Source organism: Poromitra crassiceps, assembly GCF_964638095.1.
Source record: "Poromitra crassiceps genome assembly, chromosome: 1".
In the NCBI taxonomy this organism is placed as follows: domain Eukaryota; kingdom Metazoa; phylum Chordata; class Actinopteri; order Beryciformes; family Melamphaidae; genus Poromitra; species Poromitra crassiceps.
The window spans coordinates 121,858,964-121,882,070 of NC_139623.1; the positions used below are offsets into that span (position 1 = coordinate 121,858,964).

Sequence of the window (23,107 nt, forward strand, 5' to 3'; positions counted from 1 at the left end):
TCCAATACAATGGAACTGGATGGCACTCTGCTTGTGACGCTCAAAGCGCCAAAATAAAATATATACTTTTGAAAACTCAACAGCAATGTATCTTTCAGCAAGTTCAGCAAGATAATCTTCACAAATGATGACCACTTGTATTACTTTTGAAGCATTTTCCGAAAAGAAATTCAAAAATCATAAAGTGGTCCTCATTTGTGAGGATTATCTTGCTGAACACAAGGTTTGCTGTTTCATAAACTTTTGTTAACCACAAACTTTATTTCATGCATTTAAACAAAATCCCCACCAATCAACCAACCAACCAACCAACAACCATTCAGTAAGCTCTTCCCTCCTCCAGCTCCAGCAGACGCCCGGTCCTCAGAACCCGATCTTCCTGCCCTCTGACACCGGCTGTGATTGGCTGCTGGCTAAGATGTTTGTCCACAACGCCGACTTCCAGCTGCACCAGCTGGTCTCTCACTACCTGAAGACCCACATGCTGCCAGAGCTGTGCTGCGCTGCCACCCTCAGGCAGCTGCCGGAGCTGCACCCACTGCACCAGGTACAGCTTAGTCTCTCCCCAGACTCAAATATCACGTTGAATCGCTGCGCTCCGCATACTACATAAGTGAGTCTGTGCCAGTTAACAGCCACTGCTGGTTTTGAAGGCGGGTTGAAATTGAATGAGTGACAGGTCGTAGCACCGATGAGAGAGCAATGGGCTGCGCCTCCCGTGTCGTCTGATCGCAAAGTCGTTACTGATTGGAGAGGACTGAAGCCATCACTGGCATATGACTGGCCAAGTGAACGGTTCCCTCCCATAACCAGCCCTCTGAGGGAAAGTGTCCCAGACCCAGAGAGAGCTCTGCAGCAGTGTATCAGCGTAAGAACTCTCATGGGTCTGGCGTCGAGACTAGGTACAGCTGAACCACCCTGTTTTCATAGAGCCAAAGTCACACCCCCTTCCGGGGGGATTTCATGTGCCATTCTTTTTTCGTAAAATGCTTGTAAAAAATAATTTTACTTGGTCAAGCCAAAATGATTCAGCTATATTTAGAATCATGAGAGACCATAGAACATTTCACTCAGAACAATTTTTTAAAAACAAAACAAGAAAACAAATGCTCTCCGCTGTCTTCTGATTCTAAATATACCTGAATAGTTTGGTTTGACCAAGTAAAACTAGTTTGATAAGCATTTTCTATCAGTGTTGTAGTCAAGTAACTATATCGAGTCTGAGTCGAGTCTCGAGTCCCCACTGTTCAAGTCCGAGTCCGAGTCACCAAAGAAAAGTCAGTCGAATAACCATTACTGTCCAAGTATGGAGTTAGTTACTGAATGTGAATCTGCATGTAGGTGGAACACAGGTGCCTGCCCTTGCATGAAATTGAATAATAAGTCAAGTCAAGTCAAGTTTATTTGTATAGCACATTTCATACACAAGGGCAATTCAAAGTGCTTCACATAAAATGGTTGACACAACAAAATAAAATAATAAAACAAGAGAATAAAATAGGCATTTAAAAACATCACAACAGAACTTTAAGAAAGACAGGTGCAGCAGTTACAAAAAGAGCTAAAAACTTACAGAGGACTCATTGGGTTTGCATAATAGAATAAATCAATTTTTCTATATTAAATCCCCCGACATCATGATAAGAAACATGATTACACACACATAATTGGAAAAATGTCCATAACCTTTATAATAGTTGGACTCAAGCCTTTAGAGGCCACATATATCTCCTAAAACAGCTGTCAGCAGTTAAAAGCGATGGTAAACATAAAAGTCTTTAGTCTATTTTTAAAAGTGAGTAAAGTTGGAGCAGATCTGAGGTCTTCAGGCAGTTTGTTCCAGCTAGCAGAAGCATAGTGGGTGAATGCGGCCTTCCCATGATTTGATTTGATCCTATCAAATCAAACTAATCATAACTATCAATATCTTATGCCAAATTATTCGGGCGTATGCAAAATAACAAAAAAAAACTGTCAAGTTCTAGTCCTCGTCTCCAACTTCGGCGTCCAAATGCCTGAATGCTCGAGTCCAAGTCCAAGTCTGAGTCATCAGTGCTCAAGTCCAAGTCGAGTCACAAGTCCGGGTTGTGTAGCGGTAGATTGATTCCCTTCCTACCAACACGAGGGTCGCAGGTTTGCACCCCCATGTTACCTCTGGCTTGGTTGGGCGTCCTTACAGGCACGATTGGCTGTGTCTGCGGGTGGGATTAAGGGTATGTGTCCTGGTCGCTGCACTAGCGCCTCCTCTGCTCTGTCGGGGCACCTGTTCGGGGCGGAAGGGAACTGGTGAGAATAGCGTTATCCTCCCACGTGCTACGTCCTGCCGGTGAAGCTCCCCGATGTTAGGTGAAAAGAAGTGGCTGGCAACTGCGCATGTGTTGGAGGAAGCATGTGTGTGTCTACGGTTCCCCAGATCGCCAGAGGGGGTGGAGCAGCAACCGGGGCAGCAGGGGGAAATTGGCCAAGTACAATTGGGGAGAAAATGGGGGAACATTTTCAGAAGTAATAATAATAATAATAATAATAATAATAATAATAAGTCCTAAAAATGAGTCCACGACTCGGATTCGAGTCAGACTCAGACTCAACTACAACACTGGTTGCTGTATTCCCCAGTCAGTTGCTGTATTGCCCTGTCTGATTGGCTGTTGTTGTGGTCAGTTGCTGTATTGCCCTCTCTGATTGGCTGTTGTTGTGGTCAGTTGCTGTATTGCCCTCTCTGATTGGCTGTTGTTGCAGTCAGTTGCTGTATTGTCCTCTCCGATTGGCTGTTGTTGCAGTCAGTTGCTGTATTGTCCTCTCTGATTGGCTGTTGTTGTGGTCAGTTGCTGTACTGCCCTCTCTGATTGGCTGTTGTTGCAGACTTGCTGTATTGCCGTCTCTGATTGGCTGTTGTTGCCCTCTCTGATTGGCTGTTGTTGCGGTCAGTTGCTGATGCCACATATCCGGACATCGCTGCAGATCAACATCCAAGCCAGGGCCTCGCTGCTAGCTCCTAATGGGGTCTTTGATAAGGTATGTATGCCCTCAGGTGCGTGTGCGTGTATGTCTTTACCTTTGCACTTTATTGTTTTGTAATTTCGCACTTTTATCCCGCGCACTTTAGTTTTTAACACACCATTATTATGTCCATTTGGCCACATTGTTGTTATTTCTATTGGCATTTTTTCTACTGTATTCTGTTTTGATGTCTTTTATCTTGTATGTTTTTATGTCTTGAGGACTACGGATGCAAATGAGCTTTTAGCAAAATCCAACATATTTACTGTTATCATATGACTCTGTATAGGTAACTGTTCATTTATGTGTACTGTCCTGACCAAATAAACAAATAAAGTAAAGTAAAGTAAAGTTAAAGGAACACGGCAACATTTTTTGGAGATTCGCCTATTTGCCATATTATATTCCCGATAGTAAGATGAGATGCCCTTCTCTTCTCTGTGGGTAGAGTAGAAAGCTGCAACACGCCCCTCCTGCTAGTAAGCTTAGCACAATGAGTAGTCTATGGAACGGGCTAACCTACCCTCGTTAAGTCACCAAATACACATTCCAACAGCATCAAAACACTCATTGAATATGAAAAAAAAGTAAAAAGAAAAAAACATCATGTCCGTATAATGTCTCTTGTTTATAAGCCCTTTTACAGGAACTGTTTTGAGGTGGTAAAGCAGGAAGTAACACAGGTGCAACCAGTAACATAACTAAGTCCCTGGCCACCTAAATGGAATGGAACCATAATTAATGGTATTGGTTACACCTGCTTTACTTCCTGCTTTACCACCTCAAAACGGTTGCTGTGAAATGGGTCTATTGACCAACACAGACTTGCATGACGTCACCTCAACATCTGCCGTTTGGTGGACAGTTTGGTCCTCACCGCACTCAAAGAGCAGTCCGTTTCAGCTCAGGTGCAGCAGCCTCCTTGTGATGCTGTGGGTGTTTATTTGGGTATGCAAAGTGGCAACAACACTTTTCCATTTGAGGCATTTCAGCATGGAGCATGTACCAGGAAAAATAAATGCAAATTAGGAAGGACAAGGGGGTGGAACGTTATTAGATGGATGGATTATGTGGATATTTACATGGATGTCAACAGTGTGGGGGGTAACACATTACAAAAGTAACACATTACACAGGTAATGCAGTAATATAACACATTACCAATAGGATTTTGGTAATGTTTCGAAAAAGAAGGTTGCGCTTCAACAATGGGTTTCTCAGTGGAGTGCCAAACCCAAAATCCAAAATATGTTCGCTTACGCGTTTGTTCGCTTACGCGCTTACGCGTTTCGGCAAAGAGCCTTCTTCAGCGCTCTGAAGAAGGCTCTTTGCCGAAATGCGTAAGCGTTTTGTTTTTGTGTGATGTGAGCCAATAAATCAAGTGAAATGTGAGTATTTTGTCCTCCTTGACTTTGAAAACTGAGATGTGCTACCCTTTCAGCCTTTTTTGAACATATTTTGGATTTTGGTAATATTACCAGTTACTACTATGTGAAGTAGCTCGAGTTACAACTTGAAACTGAGCGCTGTCAGCTCCTCGTTAGGTTGCATTGAGTTACATTATGATGTATTCATCTACTCAGTAAAATTTAGTTTGGGGCGAAGGTAAATTATAATGTCATCATGATGTGTTCAAATGTAATCCTGTAAAATGTAAGTAGTTGTTTGTGAGACACTTCACAGGGGGAAGAAATCAACAATCACCCAAACTGCATACTTGTTATTTATTTGTCTACCTAGGACATAAAACGAATTGACCTATCCCTAAGTCCCGCCCCGAACGCAGACGAGCAAATCACAGTGTGTGCAGCTCCACAATACACTCGGACAACAGCTCCATAGAGAAGCATAGAAAAGCAGAAGAAATTGGGATTCTCCTCTGGTTTTATGGTGTTTCAATCATGGTATTCAGAAAGTCGGCAAAAGAAAATGCTGAATTATGCGAGTTTTCAGTCATTACATTATGCGCGTAATGGAGTTGTTGAAGAAGTAGGGAGGGGAGGCTGGCCAGCGAGACTACCCAGCAAACATTTTCACGTATAACGACCGTCTGCTGCACGTCAAACCACTACATCTAGTCAGGGTCTAAATATATATCCGGAATGGAAAGATAGCGGATTTGGTCATATATAGAATCCTTAACATTGAGAACTTAGCATTTTGACGTGACGGTCCCTACTGGAACTTGCATTGCTAGGCTAGCTGCCATACAGCACATCCAAGACCCACAACACTGCGTTCAGTTACGGCAAGAGAAATGGGACAATACACCACAGGATTCAGGAAGTTTGTGATGAATACAATAAGAGACACTTGCTATGGGCACTTATATGACATAAACGTGTTTTCATATTTAAAAAAAGAAAAGGGCGTTCAATAAAAGTCGTCATTGCACGTGGAGTGCATGCACACTGTGACTATCTGATCACACAACAGGTAAATTGTCAATCAAATGTAATTTTATTCAACAAAAACACAAAAGACACCGACATGTGGGGCTCTATTTTCCCACAGGCCTTAGGCACAGAAACTGGCGTTAAACGCAAAAAAACGCACCTTGCGCCTGCTTCGGGAAAATAGCATCATGGTTTTAGGCCCCGAAATGCGCTTTACGCCGCAGAAGCGGGGCGCAGTGCCAGAATAGGCCAGAATGGGCGTTTCGGCCTTAAATACCGGCCTAACGATATCTTCGCCCCTGGCGTTAATTTAGCACTTAGCGCTTTTCAAAACCAGGCCTTATTCAGTGCGCCGCGGATATTCCTCTGGGTATTTACGCACAGGTCTCCTCTGCCGATCTCACACTCTCTCCCCCTCTCTCTCTCTCTCTCACTCCCTCTCTCTCTCGCTCAGACAGGCACAAAGACCGATGAAAAATAAGTTGTTATACCGTACGTAGTATAACAACATGCCAGTTTTTTTGTTTTGAGTCCCTGACATTCAGAGGCTGTTGCATCATCCTACCTGTCCAGTGGGGGAGAAGAAAAGGCGAGAGAAAACAAGATAATTCTGCCCAAACAAATGTTCACTGCCTGGCTTCCCTACCAAAGCCACAAATGTGAAATCTCCCAGCATGCATTGGGCTAATACATTTCAATAATAAATAGCAACCAAATGAGCCTAAATAGATAGAAAGGTAGATAGAAATAATGTGTAATGTTAACACAACATGCAATTGTAGAACATTTCAATATTGGACAAAATAAAATCTCGAAATCAAAACACAACCCTATGTGAAACATATATGTCATCCTGGTGGTATATATATCCCTCGCAGATTTAACGTAACACGGTTCTACTGTGATGTCGTCTCCAATAAGACGACTTACTTCACATTTTCTTTTACAATAAAAACACATTTATGCAATGACTTTACATAATGTAGGCTATATTTATGTGCATCATCCTACCTGTGCAGCAGGGGAGAGAAAACGATATCATTCTGGACAAACTTTCACCAATCTAATCTCATCATGACATAGGGATAGGCTATATATTTTTCTAGCCGATGCGTTTAGAACATTCTTTTCACTTTGATCTTGCTATAGTGTAGCGTATTTACTTGCTTGCAGTATTCTAACTGCAGTGAGATTGGTTTTTGAGAAGCATAATAATATGGAATAATATAGAGACAGACGGGGATGAAAGGGAGGGGGGCAGCTCTGCAGCGCTTGGCTTTTCTGACCGGACTGGATCGCTCCATGGAATTGGAGCTTAAAAGGGAAGCTCGTTTACTGCACTTCTCCAATGAGCAGATTGTGCATAATTTTATGCTTAAAAGGCATGGTTATAATGCTTAAAGGGCCCATATTTTGCTAATAGAATTTATTATTATTTTATTGTTGGCCTCCAGTAGAGTAACTTATTGCATCATTCATAGTTGAAAAAACTCATTGTTTATCTTGTACTGGCTCTGACTGCCCCCTTCAGTTCATCCTCTGTCTGAAACGCTCTGTTTTAGGTCCTGTCCCTGAACCCCCACCCTCCGGAAAATACTCCAGGCAGGCAGCACGAGGAGTTTTTGTGTTTGCAACAAAGAGCTGCCCAGAGAGCTAGCGCTGTAGAAGCGAGACTATCTGTCTGTCTGTCTGCCTGTCTGTCTGTCTAGATAGATAACGCTAGATAGATAGATAGATAGATAGATAGATAGATAGATAGATAGATAGATAGATAGATAGATAGATAGATAGATAGTCATGCATAACAGAAACAGACAGGCGATCTCTGCTTTGGCTACTAAATTTGGTAGTTGTAAAACAATTATATCAAAGAGCAACGGATTGTCAAAACGAATTTGACCATCGATGAAAAACGTGACTTGGACGTAAAGCAAGCTATCAATTGATATATCAACATCCCCCTAGCTATCTACAGCTCCGCTAGGCCCGGGCTGCACCTGGACATTTCCTTCTGTGGCTGGCCGAGCAGGGATTCTATTACCACGGCCGCCATAACGTTACACCCTGCCCGGGGAGCTTCACACTAGCTCCACATATGTGACTGGTATCTCACAGTGCTTAGCCCAGGATCAGTGAGCAACTTAATGATAACATTCTGAGACACGTTCAATCTACAGATGAACCTGTACCTCAGATTTCTCAGGAGCGCCTGGAAAGTGGCCACCCCCGCCTTACAGAACAGGTCACTAGCACTGCTCCACCTGGGCTTTTTCAGCAAGATGCGCATGCAATCATTATAGGCAACCTGAAGTTTATGCATGCTTGCCTTCTTAAACTTTGCCCACAAGGGGGCAGTATAGATGGGGGTACAGTAAGCCCTAAAGAGTGTGATCTTTACATCATCAGAACAGGAGTGGAATTTCCTGACCAACATGTTAGCCTGAATGTATAACACACGCCGCTGTCTATACATATCATCATCATCACACATATGGTCAGTGATGAAGTGGCCCAGATATTTGGTTTTGTCACAGACACATAGAGCATGCTCAGACAAAAGAAAGACAGGAAAAGCAAGATCCCGGTCCTCTTTCGTTCTACAGATCATAACAACACTCTTCTTAGCATTGTATTTAACATCAAATTGGACCCCGTAATCAGAACAGATATTCAGCAGATGTTGAAACCCAGCGCTGCTGGGGGAGAAGATCGCCAGGTCATCCGCATACATAAGGTGGTTAATCAAGGCGTTACCGATCATACATCCTGTTCTGCAGTCTCTTAGCTGGACAGAGAGATCATCCATATATAAATTAAAGAGAACAGAAAGGGGTAGAGACACTATTGCCCCATTTTACCAGCATACTCTGGTTGGCATACCAGTATGCCAGTATGCGTATTATGCTCCCAGGGACACCTCTTTGACTTAATTTTAGAAACAGCTTATGATGATTGACTCGATCAAAAGCCTTCGATGCATCTATAAAACCAACTAAAACAGAGGAGTTCTGCCTTTTATAGGCTTCGACAACCTCCTTCAATGCATAGATACACAAATCAGTGCTATGCTTGGCCTTAAAGCCAAATTGATTGTCAGTGCTGGATGTAAACAAATTTAAACGATCTAATAAAACCATTTCAAATACTTTGGAAATCACACTGGCTAGGGCAATAGGCCTGTAATTATCTAGGCTCTCAACTTTGCCAGTCTTATCCTTGATAAGTAAATGGTTAATGATAATTTAATGACAATAATAGCCAATTATTAACAAGTCAAGTCAAGTCAAGTTTATTTGTATAGCACATTTCATACACAGAGGCAATTCAAAGTGCTTCACATAAAATGGTTGACAGGAAAAGAAAAGAAAAGAAGAGAGTAAAATGGACATTTAAAAGCATCACAGAGTATAAAAAGTGCATTAAGCAACTTCATTAAGCACATAAAATGGTTGACAGGAAAATAAAAGATTTAAAAGCATCACAACAAAACTTAAAAAAAAACAGTATAAAAAGTGCAATAAGCAACAGGCGCAGCAGTTGCAGAAAGAGCTCAAACTTATAGAGGACTCATTGGGTTTGCATAGTAGCTGTCAGCAGTTAAAAGCGACGGTAAACATAATAGTCTTTAGTCTATTTTTAAAAGTAAGTAAGGTTGGGGCAGATCTGAGGTCTTCAGGCAATTTGTTCCAGCTAGCAGAAGCATAGTGGGTAAATGCAGCCTTCCCGTGATTTGATTTGATCCTAGGGACAGTTAATATGCTGGACCCTGTTGACCTAAGAGTTCTAGACGGTTCGGGGTAACACTTTATAATAACGTTCAGTAGTAAATCATTTATAAGCTATTAATTAATGATGAACTAATCATTTACAAAACATTTGTAAATGATTAATAAGTGCTATGTAAACATATTAAAAACGTGTTGTAAGTCATCTATAAACTTTCAGTAAATCATGAAATTATCATAAATTAAACATTAGTAAATTGTTAATAATTAATCAATATTCTATCCAAAGTTTTTATATTCCAACCATTATCTCTATAAACATTTATTAATTATGAACAAATGATGAGCAAATCATTAGTAAATTATTTAAAAGTAATTAGTTGATAGATTATAAATCACTTCTAAGTCAGTTTTTATATTGCAACTTCTGTTTATCAGTATCTCGCCACTTAGACATTTGTTAATCATGAACAAATCATTAGTAAATGATCTGCATATAATTTGTGGATGTCTCATTAATTACTTGTAAGGTAGCCTGTTAAAAGCCTCAAAACAATGATACTGTACTGGTTATGACCTGTTAATGAAGCTTCTCCCATGCGGGTGAACAGGGACTGACTCCATGTATCCCCAGGCCGACCGAAGCAGTCAGCACTTAGAAGCACTGCAGCACAAACTACAACGTTTTGCCCAACTGTAATAAATGATGTGTAAATAATTTACAACTCACTTATAACGCTTCCTCAACGGTTACAAATGATTTGTACATGTATACAAATAATTTATAAAGCTTTCTGTATCCCCTAATCTAAAGTGTAAACAATTCATCACTCATAAATGTGTTACATATAATCTGTAGATCTTCCTAAACGGTTACAAATGATTTGTACATGTATACAAATCATTTGTAAAGCTTTCTTTATCCCCTAATCTAAAGTGTAAACAATTCATCACTCATAAATGTGTTACATATAATCTGTAGATCTTCCTAAACGGTTACAAATGATTTGTACATGTATACAAATAATTTATAAAGCTTTATTTATCCCCTAATCTAAAGTGTAAACAATTCATCACTCATAAATGTGTTACATATCATCTGTAGTTCTTCCTCAACGGTTACAAATGATTTGTACATGTATACAAATCATTTATAAAGCTTTCTTTATCCCCTAATCTAAAGTGTAAACAATTCATCACTCATAAATGTGTTACATATAATCTGTAGATCTTCCTCACCTGTTACAAATGATTAATGGACCCCAGGCCCCAGCAGAATACATCTATATTGTGCAGCTTTTACTAAATGTTTTTTTTTTATTGGATCATTAAAATACAGCATTCCAATTATAAAAAGGGGTAATATACCAAAAAATCAAGGTCTGGGGGGAAATAAATACTTTTTTCAATCGAAAATGTGTGGAACCATGATTTACAAATTGAAAACACAATAATTACAACAATAAAACAGTGTCAGTGTCTCTAAACCTTAGGAGAAAGCCTACATATTCTCCATATAGCTTTGTTGTCAAATTATAGGACACCATACCGTACGGATATATTTACAGATGATGACTTATAAACTAGAAGTGCACAAATGGAAAATAAGCAAAGAAAAAGGTGTTCATTTAGTATCTCAGCAACATGTACAATACATATTGTATCGATGAAACTGGTTGTTGAAATCATCCAAAGTCCACTCCACAGGCAGGCAGATCTTGAGACGGACGTCCCTGTGTTTGTTTCCCCTGCCACCACAGCCAGCGGTTCGTCTGCCTGATAAAGAAAATTATGTTACAATGGTCATGGCAGATGGAGGAGACTACCGTCTCACTGTAGCAAGGCACACAAGCAAGCATTTATTTCTGAAACAAAATATTTTCGCGGCCACAAGATTGAGCGAAAAAAGGTGCGTTTGTGTAAACTATTCAGATTTCTCTGAATGGCGAGGGGCGCTAACTGCTGCTTTCTGCCATTTTAGCGAGTCCCATTCTAATAACTTGCTCGCAATAAATAACTAATTGGCTTTGCTCTAGACATGTTTGCAAAAACTGCTGTAATACTAGCTTGGTTAGACTGGTGTTTATCTACTCCTCCTGATGGCTAGCTCGGCTAACGCTAACCTAGCTACGCTAGCCGTGGCCAGCTATCGATCTAAGTTAGCCATTAGGACACATTTTTATTAGCAAACACCATAATCATACTAAAGTTACCATGCGGGTGTTAGCAACCCCCGTCAGAGTCAAGGAGGCAGGAGACTTACTTTGGTACAGGTTTAATAATTCCCAGCTTCCCAGCAACTCTCAGCATGGACATCAGTCATGAGCACAACAACACAGTTCCGGTTGGAAACATGCATGCACTTCAGTTCCTAGTCAGACATCAACATCACTCTAAAAACCAGAATCGCCACAGTATCGTCTCTGATTTAATTTCAGTAGGTGGCTGGAAAGTGGCACGGTTGATATTGTACTTACATTGCTGCTGTGTTTACAGTTTGCAGACCGCTGCCATGTTGGATCTGCGCTGCAGAGGCAGCTTGCGTGTGTGCGTTCCCGTGACGATGTAGGGAGGGGAGGGGGGACTCCTCCAAACGGAACATCACTGAATGCAGCTTCAATGAGAAATCCACAACTTATATGGAGATAATTTACTAATGATTTGTTCATCATTTGTTCATGATTAATAAATGTTTATAGAGATAATGGTTGGAATATAAAAACTTCATAGTATATTGATTAATTATGAACAATTTACAATTTACGTTTTATTTATGATCATTTCATGATTTACTGAAAGTTTATAGATGACTTACAACACGTTTTTAATATGTTTACATAGCACTTATTAATCATCTACAAATGTTTTGTAAATGATTAGTTCATCATTAGTTCATCATTAATTAATAGCTTATAAATGATTTACTACTGAACGTTATTATAAAGTGTTACCACAGTATTTTAAAATCTATTCTCTGACACACTGGCAACCAGTGTAAGGACTTAAGAACTGGAGTGATATGATCAGCTTTCTTAGTCTTCGTTAGAACTCTAGCAGCAGCATTCTGAATAAGTTGAAGTTGCCTAAGTTCTTTTTTGGAGAGACCAGAAAAAAGGCTATTGCAGTAGTCTAACCTACTATAAATGAAGGCGTGAATTAGTTTTTCTAGATCCTGTCTGGACATGTATCCCCTAATTCTTGCTATATTTTTAAGATGATAAAAAGCAGATTTTCTAATTGACTTAATGTGGGAGTTAAAATTGAGATCGGAATCAATAATAACTCCAAGATTTTTGACTTGATCCTTAGGCTTCAGGGATAGAGACTCAAGGCGTACAGTGATTTTAAGCCTTTGTTCTTTGGGGCCAAACACGATCACCTCAGTTTTGTCTTTGTTTAGCTGTAGGAAATTCTGGCACATCCAGTTATTTATTTGATCAATGCACTGGCACAATGATTCTATGGGGGCATAGTCAGCTGAGGAAAGAGTTATATACAGCTGAGTGTCGTCTGCATAGTTTTGATAGGCTACTTTGTTTTTTTGCATAATTAGGCCTAGAGGGAGCATATAAAGGTTGAAGAGAACGGGCCCCATAATGGATCCTTGAGGCACCCCACAAGTCATCCTAGTTAGGTCAGATGTGTAATTGCCAATGGAGACGAAGTACTTCCTGTCTTGAAGATAGGACTTGAACCACTGGAGGACCGTACCCGATAGCCCAACCCAGTTTTCCAGTCTGTCCAATAAAATTGAGTGGTCAATAGTGTCAAATGCAGCGCTAAGATCCAGTAGCACTAGAATCGAATTTTTGCCTGAGTCTGTGTTCATTCTGATGTCATTTATGACTTTAGTAAGCGCGGTTTCAGTGCTGTGATGGGGGCGAAAGCCTGATTGGAGTTTATCTAGGAGATCATTTGAGGTTAGGAATCTATTGAGTTGTAGGTAAACAACCTTTTCAATTATTTTGGCTATAAAGGGGAGATTAGATATTGGTCTGTAGTTACTGATTACCGATGCATCAAGGCTACGCTTTTTTAGTAGGGGTTTAATAACTGCAGTTTTCAGGGACTCAGGAAAAGTGCCGGTCACAAGGGATCTATTAACTATTTGCAATAGGTCCGACGACAGACAGTTATAAACGCTTTTAAAAAAGCTTGTTGGAAGGGTATCGAGACAGCACGAAGATGATTTAAGGCCTTGCACAGTTTCCTCTAAGATGTCGTGGTCGATAACGCTGAACTGGGACAAATTTATCGACCTAGGGATCTGCGGGTAGGATGATGTCACGGCATTTCTTGGTGTGGAGCCACTAATAGCCTGCCTGATATTAATAATTTTATACGTAAAAAAGGCAGCAAACTCATTACATTTGACAGTAGAGAGAGGAATTCAGGTGCTACACAGAGAGGCGGATTAGTCAGTCTATCAACTGTGGCAAATAGAGTGCGTGCATTGTTCACATTTTTGTTAATTATCTCGGAAAAGAACGATTGTCTCGACCTTTTCAGTTCGAGGTTGTAGGAGTGAAGACTTTCTTTGTAAATATCATAGTGAATGTGAAGATTAGTTTTCCGCCATTTACGCTCAGCTTTCCTGCAATCTTTCTTTTTGCATCTAATGGATGCAGAATTTCGCCAGGGTGCTTTAATTTTGCCAGACAGCAATTTTAACCTAACAGGCGCCACACTATCAATAGTATTCAGAATTGTTGAATTGAAGTTATCAAGAATCTCATTGACAGAAGCTGATGTGGGAGGAGATAAAGAAAATCTCTCCATAAACAGCGCGCTGGTGCCTGCATTAATGTCTCGTCTTTTAACGGTTTGTGACCTATTAATGATCTCAGGGGAGATTTCCATTTCGAAAAAGATGCAAAGATGGTCAGACAACGCAACATCAATAGTCGACACAGAAGAGGACTTGAAGCCCCTAGTAATAACTAAATCCAAGGTATGGCCTCGGTTGTGAGTAGTCCCTGAAACATGTTGAGACAGATCAAAAGTATCAAGTAAGATATTCAGTTCTTTGGCAAAATTATCCGTCGGGTTATCAATATGAATATTGAAATCCCCAGCAATAGATATACAATCATGTTCCATGAAGATTAAGGAGAGTAGATCAGCAAATTCAACGAGAAAGCTGGCTGAGTATTTTGGTGGTCTATAGATATTCAGCAGTAACACAGTGGTTGAGCATTTCAGAATAGCAGCAACGTATTCAAACGATGGAAAGTCTCCAAATGTTACCTGCTTACATTGAAACATATCAGAAAAGACAATCGCTACTCCCCCCCCCCCCCCCCCCCTCTTATCAGCTCTGGGAGTGTCAATGAAGCTATAATTAGGCGGTGAACTACTCTATAAAAAAGCTCTGAAAATACTAGATAAAAAACCCTTTTCTCATCACCACTGCCATATCATACGTAAATATGGCATGCTAAGTTTTGAGAACTTTAGAAATTTCACCTCTGCCTGTCTAGTATACAAAGTTCTACATGGACTGGCGCCGCCTCCTCTTGCTGACTTTATTAAATATCGTGCGACCGCCAATTCGACCCGTGTCACCCGGGCCATTACGAACAAGGTCTGTGAGGTCCCCTTTAGAAAAACCTCCTTTAGTCAGAGGACCCTATCCTTCATGGGAAGCACTCTCTGGAATAATCTACCTCCCTCGATCAGAGAATGCCCGAGTCTCGCCACCTTCAAAGGCCAGTTGAAAATATGGCTCAGATCAAACCAACAATGTGATCACAATTAACATTTGCCATGTTTTGCAGCATGCTCTGTGTGTTTTATTTATTTTATTCATTTTAGGTTTTACTAACCTTTTATACTATTAATTTTTTTTTTTTTGGTATTATTAACTGTGTGTTTTAATCATTTCTGGTTTTACTAACTTTCTGTACTTTTAATCTTTGTTGTATTATTAATTTTTCTTTCGCTTTCATGATTACACCAACCTGCCATGGGACTACAGGTGGAAACTAGCCCTTGGGCTACAACCTGACATATTTACTGTACGGCTGTACTGTTCATCAATGTGTAAAGTCCCATTCTTTAAATAAATGAATCTGAATCTGAATCTGAATCTGCTGATTCGGACAGAACAGCCACTCTGTTGTTCATATCGAGCCAGGTTTCGGTGAGGAACATTAAATCCAGATTATGACTGGTAATCAGATCACTGATGAGGAGAGATTTATTTGACAGCGACCTAACATTAAGGAGTGCGGCTTTAATATTTTTAGAGCCTGGAACTTCTATCGTTTGCTTCACAAGGGGAATGGAGATTAAGTCTGATTTAGAAACAGATCGTGTTGGGGGGAAAGTATTACGTCTGTATGAAATCAAGACTGGTATCGAAGCATTGGATCGATAGACCAATAGTGGTTTATCGCAGCCAGTTGCACTTCTAGTGTGGGCTGGCGCAGTTCCTTTATAAGGCTGTGGGACCTTGTTTCTATGGGGACAGGCCGGGATGGAGGGGTCATCATAGTGCATCATGAGAATGGTAGCCTACTTTAATTGAATTAAACGAAATTGTAATATATCAGAGATGAATCATTGTGTCCTTAAATGTGCTCCTAACTTTTTCAATTTAGGAGCATAATGTAAGGTGATAATCACATCACAGGCACCCAGTTAATAAATGCTGCAATAATTAAAATTCAAAGGCTTCCATCAATGGGCCATAGGCTCAATCCCCACTGTGTTAACTCAGATGGTGATAGTGACTGTAACATTTATTGACATGAAAATCTTTGAGCGTATCATATAAGAAATTGCCAATATGTCTACAAAATGACAAAGAAGTTAACGCTTAAAATGGATTATTGTGGTGCCAAAAGGCGTGGTGAAAAATGTGGGTGTACCTAAATTAAAAAGTAAGGTGCACTGGTGCACCTAGTGTAAAAAGTTAGTCTGGAGCCCTGGTAGCTGTAATATAATTACTGTTTGACATTTTTTAAATTGTATATTACATTAAGCTATAGTTACTGGGAAGGTAGTCACGACGCCAGACCCATGAGAGTTCTTACGTTGATACACATTTAAAAGGAAGTTAAGATCCCAGCTGCACTCTCAAACACCAGCAAACACACATTGATGCTCAGGACTACACTTTAACACTACCTGGAATTTTATGTTTTGAATAGTAGTGTCTTTTAGATAAATTGTGTGCGCAATAGGCCAGCTATATAATTAGCTGACCAAACTATTGTTGTTTTTCTATCCTATTTTGTATCGGTTTTTACTATGTTTTTCTGTGATTTTCCCTGTATTGCAATGCATTTAATATTTCTTATCATTTTCAATATGGTATTTTACTACTGCACTTTACTGTCTACTGTTTACAATTGCTTGTAACGTAATGTGTATTGTGTTTGGACCCCAGGAAGACTAGCGGTCGTTTCGGCGGCGGCTAATGGGGATCCTTTTAAATAAACAAATAAACAAATACACTACGTTACTGCATGCTGCAGAGCTCTCTCTGGGTCTGGGACACTTTCCCTCAGAGGGCTGGTTATGGGAGGGAACCGTTCACTTTGCCAGTCATATGCCAGTGATGGCTTCAGTCCTCTCCAATCAGTAACGACTTTGCGATCAGACAACACGGGAGGCGCAGCCCATTTGCTCTCCCATCGGTGCTATGACCTGTCACTCATTCAATTTCAACCCACCTTCAAAACCAGCAGTGGCTGTTAACTGGCACAGACTCACTTATGTAGTATGCGGAGTGCAGCGATTCTACGTAATATTTGAGTCTGGGGAGAGACTACTGGGAAGGTAATAAAATTACATTAATGTGCTACTTTACTTGACTGCCCCACCCTGGTGTCCAGGCGGTGGGCGGTGGTTTGGAGGCGCTGCCCCTGCTCCTCTCCCGGGCGGCGGCCAGGCTTCAGTACCGCTCGCTGTGTGTCCCAGATGACCTGGCCGACCGCGGCCTGGACACTCTGCCAAGCAGCTACTATGCCCAGGACGCAACCAAGGTCTGGGCTGCTCTGCACAGGTAAACTAACACACTCCACCTACAGACTGCTCTACACAGGTAAACTAACACACCCCACCTACAGGCCGCTCTACACAGGTAAACTAACACACCCCACCTACAGTACAGGCCGCTCTACACAGGTAAACTAACACACCCCACCTACAGGGCAGGCTCTTCTGCACAGGTTAACTAATAACACACCCCACCTACAGGCTGCTCTGCACAGTTAAACTAACACACCCCACCTACAGGCTGCTCTGCACAGGTAAACTAACACACCCCATCTACAGGCTGCTCTGCACAGTTAAACTAACACACCCCACCTACAGGCTGCTCTGCACAGGTAAACTAACACACCCCATCTACAGGCTGCTCTGCACAGGTAAACTAACAGACCCTACCGGGTGAAGTTTTTTACACAAAACATTCCTGGAGGTGCACTGTTGCAGAATTATCCTAACCAATTGAAGTGGATGGGGACCAACTTTCAAAGTAAAAAAAAAGACTCCATGCTCATCTGGTGTAATCTTAGTCTAACCCAAGTTGACTTGAAAATATGTCATGTACAGGTTTTTGGTCGAAATCTGAACTGCAGCCACATATCCAAGAAGAAGGGGGCTTTCAGATAAAAACATTATTTTATCCACAAAGCATCTCAGGGCTTTGTGGAGACTTGGACTACGCAAGGTGAGCAATATTGGAGACTGAGGTCCCTATCTTCGCAAAGCGGTAATTTAGCGTTTGTGCTCATTTAACGCCGTGCGCAATGCAAATTGGGGGCGGGCACAAGCGCATGCCTGTTATAATTGTACTGGGCATAGGTGTGCTACATGCCAAAAGCGTTTCAGTGCTAAAATGTGGGGATAGATGGCATTATCCTATCGTCAGCAGCGTGCAATTACTTTGCGCTAAGAGCTTTGAAAAGGACCTCTTAGCTGTGCTCCAGGCGCTAAAACACTCGCTGCGCTTGAAACGTCATTACACACGGACGTGCCACCCCAGGACATCAAACTCTGCTGCTTAAATTGGGTAACCAGCAGATTATTCGGTGAGGCAATCAACTATAATTCACTGAGAAAGTTGTATCACTCACATCGCAAGGAGTGGTTATGGTAAATTAATTGAGAAAACTTGTACATTGTAGTCTACTTGCAATAGGCTATTCACCTACTGCTATCCCATAACCCGGAGGGTCGTTGGCACCACAGCCGATCTGTCACAAGCTCTTCCCATCTCTCTGTCCTCGGTACGAGTCGTTACGAGACTGTTTTAATTGAGTCCACTGTAAATCCTCCAATCTTTTCTTTTGTCTCCGCTGTTTACCCGCTGCAAACACGTTTGTATTGTCCCACCCTAGTCAACAAAATAACCCGAATTGCATCACAAGACAGGTGTCAGGTATATATGATGTGATGGTGTCGTTATGAGATAGGGATAATACTGTATATACAGTCAATAGACCTACACCTATCCAAATTACAGCATGCCTCACGCAAACTGTATTACAGGGAGTGCAAGTCGGGAATCTGGTTTGATTGTAACGCCCAGTCATTGCCAGGCCATACCTGTGAATAATTCTGGTGGTTAACACCGCCCAAATCCCGTTTGCGCCGTGCATCAATGATTTGGCACGCCTCTAATCTGCGTTTGTGCCCGTTGTTGTGACGAGTTATGCTTCCCCGTTTTTAATTGCATCACCACCATATTTTGGGGCTATTTTAACTTAAAAACAGGGAGGTCACGTCTACCCAAACAATTATATCATTTTTAAACAGTTACGTTTCTGTATAAATCATTACAATATGCTCCCGTGAGGTGGGGATGCGTTTGGCGGCGGGGGTGCAAAACTCTGCATAACACCTGGACACTTGCGCATGGCAGATCGTGCAGAGACGATAGTATAAGGCAGGCGCAAACAGGTGCGGAAAGCGCACAAAAGGATAGCGCCTGTAAGATAGAGCCCACTGTTGTTGCTTTTGCTTTGCTGTTGTTTTTACCTCTGATAGTTGGCAATAGCAATTCGGCATAGCGTCACCTACTGGCAAACAAAAAGTGGTTTATCTCGAGAACCATTCGCCGGGTCAACTTCAAACTTGAGAAGTGCGCTTAGGAGGACCTGACGGAGTTCAGTGCCGAATTCCGTGCTACTCGGCATAGTGACACCTACTGGCAAACACAAAACGGTATATCTCGAGAACCATTTGTCGGATCGACTTCAACCCCATGGAGTGTGCTTACGGGGGGGACCTGTTGGAGTTCAGAGTTCAGCCGAATTTCATGCAATTTGGCATAGCACCACCTACCGATACCTTACACCAGTTGTTCTCAAATGTTTTCACATGAAGGACCCCTAAACTGACAAGGATTAGACCACAGACCCCCATTTGATAGGATTTTGTCCCACGGACCCCCATATGATAATAAGATTGATGCTTTTAGATGTTTTATTACAGAAAGTGTATAAAACCCATGACCAAAAGTCATTGTGTTACTTATGAATGGAATTATAGTGAAAATAAAGTACCCCCCTTTTGGCTGGGGACCCCCTGTAACCCCCTCAAGGACCCCTGGGGGTCCCCGGACCCCCATTTGAGAACCACTGCCTAAACACACACTCCGGGCCGGAGTCCCAGCAACTAGATTTGAAGGCCGAGTAGCAATCTGATAATCTAATAGATAGATAATGACTGAATTTTCATTTGTGGCTGAACTGACCCTTTAATTTGAAGTGCAAATTGGATATTTTCCCCCGGTTGTTGTCAGGTTTGTTGTGTTTGTTGTTGTCAGGTTTGTTGTGTTAGTTGTTGTCAGGTTTGTTGTGTTGGTTGTTCTCAGGTTTGTTGTGTTTGTTGTTGTCAGGTTTGTTGTGTTTGTTGTTGTCAGGTTTGTTGTGTTTGTTGTCAGGTTTGTTGTTGTCAGGTTTGTTGTGTTTGTTGTTGTCGTCAGGTTTGTTGTGTTTGTTGTCAGGTTTGTTGTTGTCAGGTTTGTTGTGTTTGTTGTTGTCAGGTTTGTTGTGTTGTCAGGTTTGTTGTGTTTATTGTTGTCAGGTTTGTTGTTGTCAGGTTTGTTGTGTTTGTTGTTGTCAGGTTTGTTGTGTTTGTTGTCAGGTTTGTTGTTTGTTGTTGTCAGGTTTGTTGTGTTTGTTGTTGTCAGGTTTGTTGTGTTTGGTGTTGTCAGGTTTGTTGTGTTTGTTGTCAGGTTTGCTGTGTTTGTTGTTGTCAGGTTTGTTGTGTTTGTTGTTGTCAGGTTTGTTGTGTTTTTTGTTGTCAGGTTTGTTGTGTTTGTTGTTGTCAGGTTTGTTGTGTTTGTTGTCAGGTTTGTTGTTTGTTGTTGTCAGGTTTGTTGTGTTTGTTGTTGTCAGGTTTGTTGTGTTTGGTGTTGTCAGGTTTGTTGTGTTTGTTGTTGTCAGGTTTGTTGTGTTTGTTGTTGTCAGGTTTGTTGTGTTTGTTGTTGTCAGGTTTGTTGTGTTTGTTGTCAGGTTTGCTGTGTTTGTTGTTGTCAGGTTTGTTGTGTTTGTTGTTGTCAGGTTTGTTGTGTTTGTTGTTGTCAGGTTTGTTGTGTTTTTTGTTGTCAGTTTTGTTGTATTTGTTGTTGTCAGGTTTGTGGCTTGCTGGCTGGATCTGTTTTACACCTCAGATGACCACGTGCAGCAAGATGCCGAGCTCCAACTGTGGATCAGAGAGATCCACACACACGGCTTCACACACAGCTCAGGTCAGTGTGTGTGTGTATGTGCGTGAGTATATGCGTGTGGTGTCTGTGTGTGGGGGGGCAGGGGTGGTTTTGCTTGGTCGCATTGACGCCAATGCAGAACTACTACTACTACTACTACTACTACTACTACTACTACTACTACTACTACTACTACTACTACTACTACTACTACTACTACTACTACTACTACTACTACTACTACTACTAATAATAATAATAATAATAATACTAATAATTTGAATTGACAAAACTTGCATGTGGACTTCATGACAAAAAAAAGTAAAAAAAAGTTTACAGCCTAAAAACACAGTTTCGGTTCATATAGCTAATTTCACCATTCATTTCAGGTCCTATCCGTAAGTTCTAACTATTACTGACACGGGTGGCCGTTAGAGTAACTGCAGGCGAACGAGCTGACGCACGGGCACCATACTCAAACGCGCACAAGCAGCTGCCTGGCAACAGCAGACTGTTGGTTGCTTTGTAACGTTAACTCATAAAAGTCACTTTAAAACGGCAACCTGGACAATTTATTGGTCAGATCAGCCCAGGAAGCCCAGGATGCCCAGGAAGGATTCTGGATGAATTATCGGGCGTTATTGTGGCTGCCACAAACATGCCACTGGCATGTTTGGTCGTGTTTTGGCTTGCATTGGCTGCGGCAAAATGGATAAGGATATTCACCTTACCGTGAGCCAGGTACTACCCTGCATGCCCAACACGTTCTCACTCCGACCACGTAGCATATTGACGCTTTGTCCCGTCCCTTATGCGCCACTTGTTACTAACATGGTACCCTTGAGCGACCCATGAAACGACTTGGGCTTTCCGAATAAACTCAATGCAAACCCATAGAAGTCAACTTTGACGCTTATGGCAACTGCTCCCCCATCAGCCTAACTGCTCGCCCATTAGTCAACTGCTCACCATTAGCGTCTGGGGGGAGGTTAGGTTTAGGCGTGGGAGGTGGGAGAGGTTAGGTTTAGGGTCTGGGGGAGGTTAGGTTTAGGCATGGGGTGGGAGAGGTTAGGGTTAGGGTTAGGGTCTGGGAGAGGTTAGGTTTAGGCATGGGGTGGGAGAGGTTAGGTTTAGGGTTAGGGTCTGGGAGAGGTTAGCTCCTCCAGACCCTAATGGGCGAGCAGTTGACTAATGGTGGAGCAGTTAGGCTAATAGGGGAGCAGTTGCCATAAGCGTCAAAGATGACTTCCATGGGTTTGCATTGAGTTTAGTCGGAAAGCCCAAGTCGTTTCATGTGTCGCTCAAGGGTACCATGTTAGTAACAAGCGACGCACAAGGGACAGGACAAAGCGTCAATATGCGACGCGCTCAGAGTGAGAACGGGTTGGCATGCCTGGAGTTGACCAAACTTAACAATCAAACAATGTTTCATAAGCATAAGAGTAACGTTAGGCATATTTACGACTGTTATATTCATTATCCACACAAGACAGTAACGTTATTAGTGGAGCTCAGTGGTAATTTCTATAAATGTAAATCAATATTAGTTAGCCGTGATTAGCATCAAGCTAACGTTATACTAATGTGCAGTCCCACTGCAGCTAACTGCAGTCAGAGGCAGAGCCTTCTCCCTCGGTACCGTCTAATAGTTGACCAAACTGAACAAACAATGTACCATAATAAGCATAACAGACAGTAACATTAGGCATATTTATGACGGTTACATTCATTATCAACACAAGACGGTAACGTTATTAGTGTGGCTGGTGGTAATAATTTCTATAAATATAGCTAAATCTATTAGTTAGTGGCGTGTATAGCATCAAGCTAACGTTATAATAATGTGCAGTCTCAATGCAGCTAACTGCAGTCAGAGCCTTCTCCCTCGGTACCGTCTAATAGTTGACCAAACTGAACAAACAATGTACCATAATAAGCATAACAGACAGTAACGTTAGGCATATTTACGACTGTTATATTCATTATCAACACAAGACGGTAGCGTTATTAGTGGGGCTGGGTGGTAATTTCTATAAATATAGCTAAATCTATTAGTTAGCCACGTATAGCATCAAGCTAACGTTATAATAGGCAGTCTCACCACCGCAGCTAACTGCAGTCAAACAATAATGTTCCATGACCATAAGCATAATGGTAGTATTGTCAGGCATTTTTGCGACTTGCATTACTTCACACAAGATGGTAATGTTAGCGGAGTTTCTGAGCAGGTGGTAAATCCATTAGCAAGCAGCTAACGTTATCTGCTCAAAACCACATTAGGCTACAGCAGCTACAAGCAGCAAGGTCCATCCCTTAACCGA

The 23,107-nt window shown here is 41.6% G+C and overlaps 1 protein-coding gene across 1 annotated transcript in view; it reads left to right on the plus strand.

The window, feature by feature from the left end:
- LOC310772887 (polyunsaturated fatty acid lipoxygenase ALOX15B) overlaps positions 1-23,107 on the plus strand; it is a gene marked incomplete at both ends in the record, with an annotated part of 64,588 nt that overhangs the window by 34,276 nt on the left and 7,205 nt on the right. Inside the window, 4 exons of the mRNA XM_083632829.1 lie at positions 344-547; positions 2,929-3,015; positions 16,963-17,132; positions 20,713-20,828. Coding sequence (XP_083488955.1) covers positions 344-547; positions 2,929-3,015; positions 16,963-17,132; positions 20,713-20,828 — 577 coding nt within the window. The remainder of the gene's footprint in view (positions 1-343; positions 548-2,928; positions 3,016-16,962; positions 17,133-20,712; positions 20,829-23,107) is intronic.